Source organism: Xiphophorus hellerii, chromosome 22 (assembly GCF_003331165.1).
Source record: "Xiphophorus hellerii strain 12219 chromosome 22, Xiphophorus_hellerii-4.1, whole genome shotgun sequence".
Taxonomy (NCBI): domain Eukaryota; kingdom Metazoa; phylum Chordata; class Actinopteri; order Cyprinodontiformes; family Poeciliidae; genus Xiphophorus; species Xiphophorus hellerii.
The window spans coordinates 15784464-15797161 of record NC_045693.1 but is presented as its reverse complement, the minus strand read 5'-3'; the positions used below and the strand labels follow the sequence as shown (position 1 = coordinate 15797161).

At 38.6% G+C, this 12698-nt stretch overlaps 2 protein-coding genes across 4 annotated transcripts; one reads left to right on the top strand and one right to left on the bottom strand.

Annotated features, from left to right (window-relative positions):
* Positions 1-654: 654 nt before the first annotated feature.
* ftr14l (finTRIM family, member 14-like) lies at positions 655-3990 on the bottom strand. Its single transcript, XM_032554106.1, has 7 exons — positions 3381-3990; positions 3182-3277; positions 2859-3092; positions 2609-2768; positions 2397-2519; positions 1906-2042; positions 655-1812 (listed from the first exon to the last, which is right to left on the bottom strand). Exons 1-7 carry the CDS (start codon positions 3777-3779, stop codon positions 1429-1431), a joined length of 1533 nt encoding a protein of 510 aa, XP_032409997.1. The 5' UTR covers positions 3780-3990; the 3' UTR covers positions 655-1428.
* Positions 3991-6463: 2473 nt separating this feature from the next.
* Positions 6464-12686, top strand: LOC116713057 (zinc finger protein 883). 3 transcript variants are annotated; one of them, XM_032552973.1, is made up of 2 exons: positions 6464-6682; positions 9173-12686. In XM_032552973.1, exon 2 carries the CDS (start codon positions 9292-9294, stop codon positions 11005-11007), a length of 1716 nt encoding a protein of 571 aa, XP_032408864.1. In that variant the 5' UTR covers positions 6464-6682; positions 9173-9291; the 3' UTR covers positions 11008-12686. The 3 variants fall into 3 exon arrangements, with proteins under 3 accessions (XP_032408864.1, XP_032408866.1, XP_032408865.1); XM_032552975.1 differs by lacking the exon at positions 6464-6682 and adding an exon at positions 7192-7302; XM_032552974.1 differs by lacking the exon at positions 6464-6682 and adding an exon at positions 7713-7836.
* Positions 12687-12698: the final 12 nt, after the last annotated feature.

The window sequence follows — 12698 nt, the reverse complement described above, 5'->3', positions numbered from 1 at the left end:
TTAAAAAGGTACATTTCAAATAGATATTTAGACTACATCTCAGTTGTTTCCAGAATGTATTCAATTTATTAAGGTTGCTTTGCAAACTCACAGTGATACATTTTGTGAGGAGGATGAATATTGAGTATAAATATTGAAGCAACAATTCAAAACACCAGTCAGAAGGTAAAAACAAATGGGTCATCCAAATAGAAAATTACTTCAACCATACAGCCTAATTTTCTCTGTTTCTTTGGGGGTTTTGAGAACAACAAAGTTAATGTTTTGAAGCAGTCATCACAAAATCTTAAGCTTCATCCTTTGGAAAATGTATGAGCACAGTTGAAAAGATGTGTATGATTATTTCTTCAAACTTGATTCAGACACATCAATTCTCAGGAGAAAAGGGCCAAAATTGGGAACCTTGTGAGATGATATTCAGATTGCTGACTGTACACTAGAAAAGGCAATTCCGTTAATAATAAGGAACTATATGTAAACTTCAATATAGTAATTTAGTAAGAAATTACTACATTTCTTAGTAATTTAAGAAATTTTTTTTGAAAAATGCTTTCTTAATTTTTTGGCATTTTGCAAAGAGAAATCATTTTGGTTCACCTAACTGTCCTAAAAGAGATAAAGTTCATTATGATTTGATGTCAGACAGTGAGAAAATTTTTTGTCTTTTTAAATATTTTATTTCAAATTAATGACATAATACAATGCAAATACACAATAGCTCTAGATATAATGTTCCCTTTATTACCATGATAGGATGATTAGTGTCAATTTCTTAGTTAATAGTTTTTTATAACCCTAAACAATCCCAAAAAAGTGCAACAATAACCAGAATGTGATGTTTTATGTATTTGCTTGATTTTGACTTTTTAGTCTTGGCAAGAGAAGTACATTTGTTTCCACTTTATATATATATAAATATCATGATTTTCTTAAAAAACGACTTGAAAGATTTTTACATACAATAAATGCTGTTAAAAAAAGAAAAATCCTCTGAGAGATATTAAAGAAAACTCAAGCAACTCACAGAAAGAAATGTATGAAACATATTACGGTGCTGCATGGTTGCAACTTAACAATTAGCTATAATCTGTGAAATCTCTCCTCAAACCTTCAGTTATTTAATGCAACAGAAATAAAAAATTTCCATCAGTTTTGTTTATGCTCATTTCTGTCATAGTTGAACCACTTTAAACAAACAATGTAAATCAGAAGATTTGGTAAAAGAAATGAAAGAATGTTTTTACATTTTAACTCCTAATTACGAAAAATATATACACATAAAATGAAATCTTTTTCTATCTGCAACTCATATGTAAGTAAACAAACACGGTAAAATAGAACCCAAATGCAATCTATCTCATCTTTCCCATAAATATTGAGAATATTAATAGTTTGTGATTCAAAAGATCTGATCCCATTGCTCTTCTCCTACAGCCTTATAGAGGAGCCAAAGCCCCACACGCTAAAAGCAGGGTACAGAGGCTCCACAAATGAAGTCTGAATTTTGTGCAGAAGGCGCATGCCATCAGAAACACTGTAATATGCAAGTATTCCCTTCCCGTGGTCCAAGTAGACTCCAATGCGGGATGACACAGGGGCAGAGAGATCTTTGCTTCTGTTGTTGTGCACAAAGGTGAACTTGGACTCAGAGCAGTACAAACTCCACGACTTTTCATTCCAGCCAAGGCTGCAGTCATTACTGTTTCCTTTTCTCCGGATTCCCTTGTAGGTAACAGCCATGTCTATCTCTGTTCCTCGCCAGTCCACTTCCCAGTAAAAACGAGATCCATACACACTTTCTCTGCACAGCACCTAAACATATGGAAAGACCAACGTGATCAAAAACCAAAAGCAACATAAAGAATAACAATGAAATAAAACATGATTCAAGCTGTAAATCCCCACCTGTTGCCAGTGGTCAAATCGATCTGGGTGATCAGGGTAGTGTTTAGGGTCACTCTTCATTGTTGCTGTTCTGTTTCCTTCTGAGAGGTGAAGGTTTCGGTGGACTGTGTTGACATCCAGAGTCAACTGGTGAGAATCTGAAATGGAAATTTTTAAAAAAATAATTTGCTTCCTTGAGGGTGGCTTTTAAAATTTCTCATCGGATTTATCATGATCGAGCACTAGAGTGTAACTGGGTGTAGTGTGGTATATGTTTACATAAGGTTGTAACAAAAGCAGTTACACCTGTGCTTGCTTCACTAAATCAGAATTGTAAGTAAGACTTTTAACCGACGGATAAACCGGTTGAGCAAGCTGAATACCTTTTATTCAAGTTTCAGTCATTTTACTTTGTGGACTCACCCTTTTGTCAAGTGAAGGCGTAGTTATTAACAATGAGACCAGGTCAGACAAAGTGTATAGTTTTATTCCCAGAATATCATGCTACTTACATTTCAGGAAATCTTCTCTTGTCCTTGGCTCTTCTACAATCCTTCCATCAACGCTCACAATTGATTCTCTTCTTGGCTTTAATTCAACTTCTTTTGCGTCTTGAGTGATGTACACTTCCTTCACTATGAAAGTTAAGAAAAAAAACAGGGGATTCATCAAACTGCTTGGTTTTGGGTGTATTTGGAGAGGAAATATAGACAGTTATGTTTACCTGCTCCAGAGATTTTCATCATTTCTGTCTTGCTGACTTCTTCTACTTGCAATTTCAATGCCGCAATGGCTCTCTTGGCAGGATCGAAGGAATAATTGGGAACAACATTGATGTTGTTTAGGTCTTCATACCCGGAGGGGCCCGATAGAGACTGCCAGCTCTGGTAAACATAAAAACATCCCCATAAATGAGCATGTAGACCACTTAGAGCCCTAAAGTCATAGTGTTACATTAGGCAGATCATCCTCACCTGCAGAAAATGAATGTGATCATCGGTGCGGGAGAGCTTCTCCAGGTTGTTGTGTCTCTTCTTCAGCAGAGTTATCTCCTCCTCCAAGCGGTCCAGGAGTAGCTCCCCCTGGGTCACAGTGGTTCTTTCATGGGAGAGGACCATCTCTTTGACTTCATTGTACTTCCTCTCTATAGAATTCAGAAGCTCAGTGAAGATCCGTTCATTTTCCTCAAGAACTGTTTGAGCAGAGTGCTGTTGAGATACATGTGAATGATTAGAAAAGAATTACATTTCAGAACAGAAAACCTTTCTGTAATATAACTGGGATGTCCTCTACTTACTTTCACTGATTCAACTGCTTGTCTTAGATCCTGCCATTTTTTAATCCTTTGATCAATCCTCTGTTGAGACTTGTGCAGAGTGGTACCAAGTTGTTTCTACAAAAAATCAAGGAAAAGGAAGTTTAAATACTCAAAGGCTAATATCAACACACATATTTTCTGAGTTCAAAGTGCAGAATGAGTTCTGTTCAATGCTCACTTGTTTCTCAGTCCGCTCAGTTCCAGCTGGGACGATGTCATGGTGTTTGTGTTCATCCATCATGCACAAGACGCAGACTGATGTCTGATCAGCGCGACAAAAGGCCTCCAGCAGCTTGTCGTGCTGGGCACATACCTTCTCTCTCATCTGACCCGTGGCTTTGACCAGTTTGTGCTTCATCAGGGTGGGGTAGTCATAGTGTGACTGCACATGTTCCCCACAATACGATGCCAGGCAAACCAGACAGGACTTCTCGGCTTTTTGCTTCCTCGTAGTGCAGAAGTCACAGAGGACCTCCCCATCCTTGGTCCTCTGCCTGGTCTGGTTTCGACTGGTTGACCGGCGAGATTTGTCCAAATTGGTATATCTGTCCAAGTCCAGGCTGTCTGAGTGAGACATTTTCTTTTCCAAAAATGAGAAAAATAAATCCAGCAGATAAGACACCAAAAATAAAATCCAGGAATCTAGGAAATCAGCTTGAGAGCAGTGTGATAGCCTTTTAATGAATCTGCTCAGGTTGATGGCTAAAGAAAAAGACTACAAGTAAACAGGATCAACTCCCGAAGTGAACTGTTTGGGTGAAACTGAGAGAGTGACGCTTTGTGTGACAGAATGTTTGCTATGTGGACTACTCTCCCAGTAAAACCAGTATTACAGGTTTGACAAATGATAGTTGTAAAATCCACTTAATAGGATGAAACTGGCACAAAGGTCAGGAAAAAAATGAACATTTTGAAATTAGTGGTAACAATACGTCTTATTTAGTAGCTAAAAAAGCAGGTTAGTACGTTACCACTTTATTCTTCAAAAACGTATTTTTACATAAGACCTACAAAACCTGATCAATTGCTAAAAAAAAAAAAGGCACTGGGGAAGGAGCACCATCTAGTGGCAGAAATTGACAACTTCATATTCCTCTGTTATAACGAACTGACCTAAAAAGAATGAAATAAGCTGTATCCATGTGTTAGAATGGGAAAGCAAAAAATTGCAATAACGTTATATTCCGAAATGTATTAAATATATGTTTCACATTAAAAAGACAAAAAAAGCAAATCAAACTATCTTCTAAAAACCTAATAATAATGTTTTTGTAGTTAAGATTGACACCACTGTTCAATGAAAAGGGCTAAAACGCTACTCTACATGTTAATAAAACAACAGTCATATAAAATAATTGATTAAATGACCAATAGTACTTAAGACACAAGAAAACACCTAAATGGAAATTTTAAACAAAATGAAAATCTCTTAGTTTCTAAAACACATCCATTGTCTCTTTACTTTGAACAGTTTTTCTTGGAATTTTTAATTATTTGTTCATTTATCTGTTGTTCATCTTGGTTTAGTGACATTTTTCTTGTAAATATCACAACAGATACATTTATTGGTAAACCACACTTCTAGCAAATCCTGTCATGTCTCAAATATATCAGTCAATAGTTTTTGACTTACACTCATTTAAGTATGAATGTAAATTCAGGCATTTAGTGATGCATTTGAACAGCCATTCTTTTCAGGGGGAAATAATAATGCAAGATATCACTGTCAGTAATATTAAAAGGAATAATTGAATGCACAGGTATGGATTTTTTTGTGGATTTTATTTAACCCACAAAGGGGGAAAATTACAAATACAAGCTCAGATAATATATTCAGAAAACAAATTATCCAAATTTACTAATTCAGATAAAGCTGAATTAATATGCATTTATATTTATCAACAACCTTCTGGCACAATAATTTTGGGAATCATCAAAGTGCTGACTCTTTAACATTAGTGTTAAAATGTCAACCATCTGATCCTGTTCCCCTAAGATGAACAAAGATAGGCATGGATGCTAAATGGTAAATGATGAACCACTAAGGATTAAATCAGTCATAAATGGTAGGATGCTGGAATAACGGCGTCACTGATAGCAATGAAGTCATGAACATCAGCATAGAATGAGATGGCACCAAACCAAACAAGAGATAGTTTACTTCAAACTTCAAACTTTTGAAAGTTTGCAGTAAACCTTCAAAACTTTCAAACTCAAAGAATAAACTTCAAAACTGGGAAGAGTCCATAATCTGTCAAACATAGTGGTTGTAGATTCATGCCCAGGGTGTATTTTACTGCTAATGGTACTGGTGGGATAAATCTTCAATTTATCTTAATAAGATAAACAGAAATATGGCTCAAACTTGCACACATTGGGTTTTCCAAAAGATTAATAATTCCTAATGCACATTAAAACTGGCTTTAGAATGAATAAAGCAGGTCAATAAGCCTCTGGAGTGATTTTATCTTAAATTCCTTAGGAGATTTATGGACTATGGTTAAAATCTCTGTCAGAATACCAATTAAAATATACACTTCTGATGAGAATAGTAGTCGTATATAATGGTGATGTCAGCAACTTACTACACTTAGTGTATGGCGTCACCGCCCATTGCCAAGGTCTATTTATTCAAATATCACTGTGTGGGACTATAATATGTTGATTTTTTACCCCTTCTGAATAAGTGACAAAATACAACTAATTCAACCATGAGCACCCAACTGTTGTTTTTTTTTAAAACAACTGAAATGATATAATGTTTCAGTTCACCCTGAAAGAAAAACAAGGTTATAGAAGACGCATTAAAAGTCTCATTGGAAAGCAACATTCTCAGCAATGATGAGCTAATGTAAACCTCCGATTAGTGGATGTTCCCTCTCGACATATATTCCGATGGAGTCTGTCTGTACAAGATGTTCTATACATGCTTAGTGACATTTTTAATGATGAGATTTAGCACAATTTCAAAGCAAATCTACGGAATTAATCACCTTTACTGCAAACCTACATGTTCGCCTCCTTAATAAGTTATTTACTTAGTCCATACATAGCCAGCTTTAATTAAACGCCCAGCTAAATTTTAAAAAACCCATACCGTTTCATCGGAAATATTTTGGCAGAAATTAAAGGTTTACTCTTTCCCAACAGAATAATTAATAGCGCTTTGAATTTACTTTTTGAATCTCCTGCATTTTTAACTCCCAGCCTGTAGGGGGTGACGGTGGTGTGTGTGCAGATATGAAATGACAATAGTTGCTTTCGCTAAAGTGCGTCGGAGGTCCAACGTTGGCGCCAGATGAGCTGTGGCGCCAGCTGTACACACAGGCAGTGAGAGGAAACGAAGACACACAGAGCAGAGCAGTGTGACGGGGCTCACTGAAAAACTTGCAAAGCTCCCACCAGAACCAGCGTGTAAAATCCTCAAACGATTCTCCTGCTTCGCTCTCTGCAACAACCACAAAGTAAAAGGACAGAAAGGTGGGTGTGTGCATGCAAGGTTTTGTATACTAACTCTATAGGATGTTAATCCCGGTGAACACTTCATCCTTTAAATGCAATCCATTCTCAGACATATTGTCTCTATAGGTGGGCGAGTGTGTTCCGGTAGATATAATCCTCTACTATCTTTTTAAATATTGTGTGTATAGGGTGGTAATAGCTGACCAGCAGTTTACAACTCTGATGGAAAAATACAGGCCTTGACCCGCGATAATCGTAACAGCAGTGCCCTAAAAGCATACCAACACAGGAACTCATAGCTTTAAGGAACTATATTATCTTTAAATCTATTAGTCTGTAGTCTATAATGTGTATTTATGTATGAACTACTCTACTTTTGTCTCTACACAATGTAGTTTTAAATGCACGGATTCGTGTTTTATAAAGCTTATTCGCCAGTGTTTTGCGATGTGAAATTATATCAATCTGCATGTATATGGATGCTTTAGCTTTGGTAACTAACTGGATTAGCTGAGTTTTTAGCTCTGCATCATGGCTATGTAGCCGCGACATGCATGCTTGATAGCTGCTAACACAATCAAGGCCGCCATTGAAGTGTGGTTGTTCTGCTGCTGCCGCAGTGAAACACTCGGTATCAGGTCAGTCTGGTTCACGCAGGCATCGTTTTACAAACTGTTTGGTTCTCGTTAACTTGAGGAAGTTATTTTGGCCTCATCTGCTCTGCAAGTTTCTCGTCTTTTGTGACTATAAGTCGCCCTTTCCCGGGCTTTTCGCACAGCAGCGTCCTTCTTCAGTTAGCCATCTTTGTTTCAGCTAACCAGCTTCTGCTTGGATTTATAGGCGAGTCTTAGCGTGCTAAATACACTTTTAGTTGGGTTAAAAGCCAACACAATGTCGTAACTTCAATGTCCAATGATTATTTAGGATCATTTATTCGAGTTCTTCAACTATATTTGCTCCCTTTAATGATTGTTGCCCACCCTGTTTAGATATATTGTGTATGACGGAAGCTAAGGCGGATAACGTTAGCCAGCGGCAGCCATCTTAGACTAGCTGGAAGTGCTGGTGTGGCACAACAAGATGGCCTGGTAATAATCGCACTGGGAGAATTTCCGCGTCGTTCCGTCGTCCTAAGGTGCGCTTATAAATTGGGTCTGGCCGCCTGTTTTACTGTAAGTATTTGTCGTCTTTGAAGACCTTAAAATACAGTACTCGCGTATGTGACCATCTTCCAGCTAGTTAGCTGGCTAAAATGCGAACGCACTAGCAGCTAACACAATGCTGTTTTGTCGGTAACCAGTCGCCCGTCCTCCATAGCCAGCTAACTAGCGGCTATGGAGGCCATTTGTAGCCGTTGTTGAAAGGCTAACAACCTAAATGTTTAATAACAAAAAGCCCGTTGTTTAAATGTTCAGATGGTTACTCGTATATCAAAATAAGGGCGAGCCATAAAGCAAATCTGAGGGAGAAATTGGGGATTAACACCGAATAAGAAGCTGCGTGGTTTACTTTTGTTTAAACATCACGGGAGTATAGCTAATGAAGCGAAGCATGTACGCTAATGTAGCCAGCAAATGCATCACCTGGTTTGCTCAGGCATGAGTTATTGCCATATATAGGTTAAATATATTACCCTAAGCGCACAGTTTTTTAAATTAAGATTTAATAGCACACGGCTTTAGTTCCTACAAACTATAGTTGTTGTGGTTTTGTGGATATTTTGTTGCTGTTTTGATATCTCAATAGTTTACACAGTGGTTTAAGTATCAGTGAAACTAACGAGAATGGGGTGTGTTTCTTTGACTCTTTGGTAAAAGATGAGATATCTTTCAGATTTTCATAAATCTTTAAGTTTGTAAAGTCTCACATCACTGTTGATGTTCAACTTGCTGCTAAATTTACAATATGGCTGTGTTAAAACAGTTTGGAGTACAAAATATTTGTTGCAATCCATTAAGTTTGGATGCAAGTTTATCTGTACTGTTAGTCAAATTAAATACATTTTACCATCTGCATTAATTGCATTCAGTTAATAGTAAAGATGCACAGTCTATTAAATCACAGTATGAGTGTGCGCAGTATCGCAAAGGGCTGCTTCAATGCAATATTTGGTGGGCTACAATATATTTGGAACTATATATTTAAACAGCTTTCCAGTAATATATGGCATAATTTCAGTTTAGCTTTATTATTCATTAAACTCACAACAGATATAAAACACAGTAGCCTTTACTGTTATTGCGTAGACATTATTGAAATTATTCAGTTACTTTATTGGTGCACAAACTAAGTAGTAAAAAAAATTAAAATAGTAAAGTAAATGTGATGCTATTTCCAAAATTGGACTGACCTAATTGATACTAAATTGGTCAATAAGTGAATGATTGGTAAGCAACAAAAACATCCTATGATAACTTATTTGTGAGTAAACACTGTTTTGTAACATTTGTTGAATAATGTCTTCACTATTTTCTTTGTCAATGAATTTTTTTCTCTTCTTTTTTACAGGTCAGCTCACTGACAAGAACACCGGCGCAGGCAGAAAAACCCCCAACATATAACCCCGATTCCCTCTTTGGTCATCATCCGGCAGAAAAACGGAGGCCGTGGGGCTGGAGTGTGTTCTTATGGCCGAGTCAGAGACTGAATGTGACACGCCAGGGCTTGACACACTTGGGTCGGAGTGTGTCATAGCCCATAGCCATGTCGACCTTCACTATGGAGCCGAAACGGAGATCATGACGGAGGAAAAGCGTGGATTGGAGTTGGAGATCCACGGCTCAGACTTAAAGATCCAAGGACTCGGGGGAGAACTTGGGACTGTCACATGTGTGGATGCGATCGTTGCTGAGACAGACCATGACTATATCAAGGTGGAGCATGCTGACATGCACTGTTTCACAGCAGCAGAAATCAAGACAGAAACGGGCGAGACTTTACTGGGAGAGGTGCTGCTCAAGACAGAAGGTGAGCATGTGGTGAAAATGGAGTCTGATCATGGCGGCGAGTTGACAGTGGAATCTGAGAATGGCGTAATCATACATGAAGCTCATGGCCTACAGTGCAACGAATGCGGGGAGATCTTTGGCAGCATAGCTGATCTTCACCAACACTTTGAGATCCACAAGGACCTCAACCCGTATATCTGTATCCACTGCGGGGAGAGTTTTGCTGTAGAAGCCAGTCTCAAGCAGCACATGAAAATTCACATGAAAGAAAAGCCGTACGTTCCCCCGGGAGTCGACCTGATCGGTAAAGATGTTATTGATGCCTACAGCCTTAAGTCTCATCAGATGATTCATTTGCCAGACAAACCCCACAGATGCACAGAATGTGGCAAGAGCTTTGCAGCTGCCATAACGCTGAGGGAACACATGAAGATGCATTCTGAAGACAAACCGTACAAGTGCACACAGTGCAGGAAGAGCTTCGTCCGTAGGAGGCATTTAAAGAAGCACCAGGAGGTCCATGCGCGCGAAAAGCCATATACCTGTGGCCAGTGTGGCAAAGGCTTCGCTACGACTTCCAACCTGAAGCAGCATCAAAAGACCCACACAGCAGTCGTGCTTGGAGACAAACCCCATCGGTGCGCACAGTGTGGAAAGTGTTTTGCGGCCGCTGCAACTCTGAGAGAGCACCAGAGGATTCACTCAAGTGAAAAGCCGTACAAATGCAACATGTGCAGGAAGAGTTTTGTCCGCAAGCGTCACCTGAAGAAGCATCAGCAAGTCCACGCTGGGGGGAAGCCCTACACCTGCAGACATTGCAACAAGGGCTTCAACCATTCCTCATCCCTGTCTCGCCATAATAAGACCCACCTGCAGAACCCGGTGTTTTCTCCACCTCAGCCAGGGAAACCCATCACTTTCGTCTCGCCTCCAAAGCAAAGAGTACTCCAGGAAGGAGAGAAACCGTACATGTGCCACCACTGTGACAAGGGCTTCAATCATTCCTCCTCTCTGTCACGGCACCAAAGAGTCCACTCGGATGGAAAAACGTACACCTGCGGTCACTGTGGCAAAAAGTTCAATCACTCCTCCTCTCTTGCGAGGCATCAGAGAGTTCATTTGGAGAAGCAGCAGGCGCACGCGTCGCCGCTGCAGACACAGCAGCAGTTACAGCCACAACCACAATCACCACAGCCACCAACACCACAACCGCAGCAGTACACCGCCATCCCTGTTGGTAAGGCTTTCTCCAACAATGCCTTCCCAAAACAGCTCATCCTGTCTGTCGAGAAACCATACAGGTGCTCTCACTGCGGAAAAGGCTTTAACCATTCTTCCTCTCTCTCCAGACATCATAGGATCCACGTAGATCACAGACCAGGGCCTCACCCTTAGAGGTAGCCCTTAGCCCACATTACCACTTTTCATATGTTTCTGTTCCCCAAATCCTTATATCTATATCACAGCACCACAGAAAATGGTAGGCCAACTTCTGCAGTCAAAGAGGTCATGTCAGCATCTAGTTCTGGTTAAGTGGAGCAGCTCAGAATAAATGGACAATAATTCAGATTTATTCAAAAGGCGGGGACTCGGCTTGAGAGACTGTGCAACATGCAACTCTGAACTGAACCCAATTCTTTGTGTGCAGCTCCAAGATGGTATAGAATATAGTGAAGGAATTTCTCGTGATTCTGTCTCACTCGCTCCAGGACATCCAGAACTCTTTTAAAAGAAAAACAAATGTGGTTTGAAAATCTACAAGATAAAATAGTAACTTTGGGTAAATACACCTCATCTTTTTCATAGAGTTCCACTCATGTATCTTCAGGTGCACACATTTGCTTTTCAGCTGCGACTTTATTAAAAATGTCAAATACAACTGAACAGGAACTGTTGCCTCATTTGAATATTTTTTCCCTCCCAGATGTAACTCGTATGAAGCAAATATCAAAAATCCAATGTAGATAATTCTTGATTTTCTTTTATATGTATGTATAGTTAACTAGTGTGCTGTTCCAGACGATACAATTTTTGATAGCAAGATTCACTCTCCATGTTTTGTTTTTTTCTTACTTTAATTTGTTTCAAGTGTTGGATATAAAAACAAAAAGAAAAATGTTGCAAATTTTTCCATAAAGTTGGGCTCCGTTAACATGAGCCATCTTGTATATTTATGAGATTGGATTTTTGTATGTCTCTGGTTTAGCACGGCTTCACAAACTGTACAGAGAGCAATACTCGTCGAGACCCCAGTCTATTCTGACAAGCAATCTAGCTGTGAGGAAATGCATATTAGAAAATAAAAATCTTCTGGGTAGCATATTGCAAAATGACCCGTGTCCTAATTATTTACTGTGTGGTTTCAACTTCATCTAAGATCCAAATGTACATTATTGCTTTGGAAACTAATTACCTGTGTATAGTTATAGGTAACACATATTCTTGTTGACCTGCAAACTTTTCGTTGTTTGATCTAAAACAAAAAAAGTTGTGTATACTAAAACATGAGAATCTCATTTTACAAGATTTTTCTGAAGTCCAATGGATTGCGCTCTATTTACTGTTCTGTGTAAAATATCTTTTACAAACTGACGTATTTTTTTAAATATGGCTTGGGTTATACGAAAAAGAATGAGACGGAATTTTATGAGAGTTGAACATTTGGTGAGCAATATCTTTATTTGGATAACAGTTGTGCGTCACACTGTAGCATAGTTCTTTTCCTTGTGTTAGTTAGGTGCCTTATTGCATGCAATGTAGAAATGTATGCCCAGCTGTTATTTGAGAAGTTAGGGTTTTCAGGATTTTTTTTTTTTTTTTTAGTTCTTACTCATTAACTTACCCTACATTTTAATTTGTCACCTTTTTTTTTGCTTTCATGTATATTGCAATGTGTTTACACTGTTACAACTATATTGTTTTATTCCCCTTTTTGATTTATTTTTTTTTGTCAATGGCCTCATTGAGAAAGTGGTGTAAAAGATCCATATAGACTATTCTTAAGGGTAAACCCTGTAACACATCTTCCCCATCTGAGTGGCACATATATGGATAAATAAAGGTTGTTGACTCTCTCTCATGGTGTT

Excerpts from the sequence above, each read along its gene's own strand:
- ftr14l (XM_032554106.1), bottom strand. The coding sequence starts at position 3,779 with ATGTCTCACTCAGACAGCCTGGACTTGGACAGATATACCAATTTGGAC. Across the intron at positions 2,769-2,858 it reads ATCACATTCATTTTCTGCAG|AGCTGGCAGTCTCTATCGGG; the intron begins GTGAGGATGATC and ends TATGTTTACCAG. Across the intron at positions 2,043-2,396 it reads AAGAGAAGATTTCCTGAAAT|ATTCTCACCAGTTGACTCTG; the intron begins GTAAGTAGCATG and ends TTTCCATTTCAG.
- LOC116713057 (XM_032552973.1), top strand. The coding sequence starts at position 9,292 with ATGGCCGAGTCAGAGACTGAATGTGACACGCCAGGGCTTGACACACTT.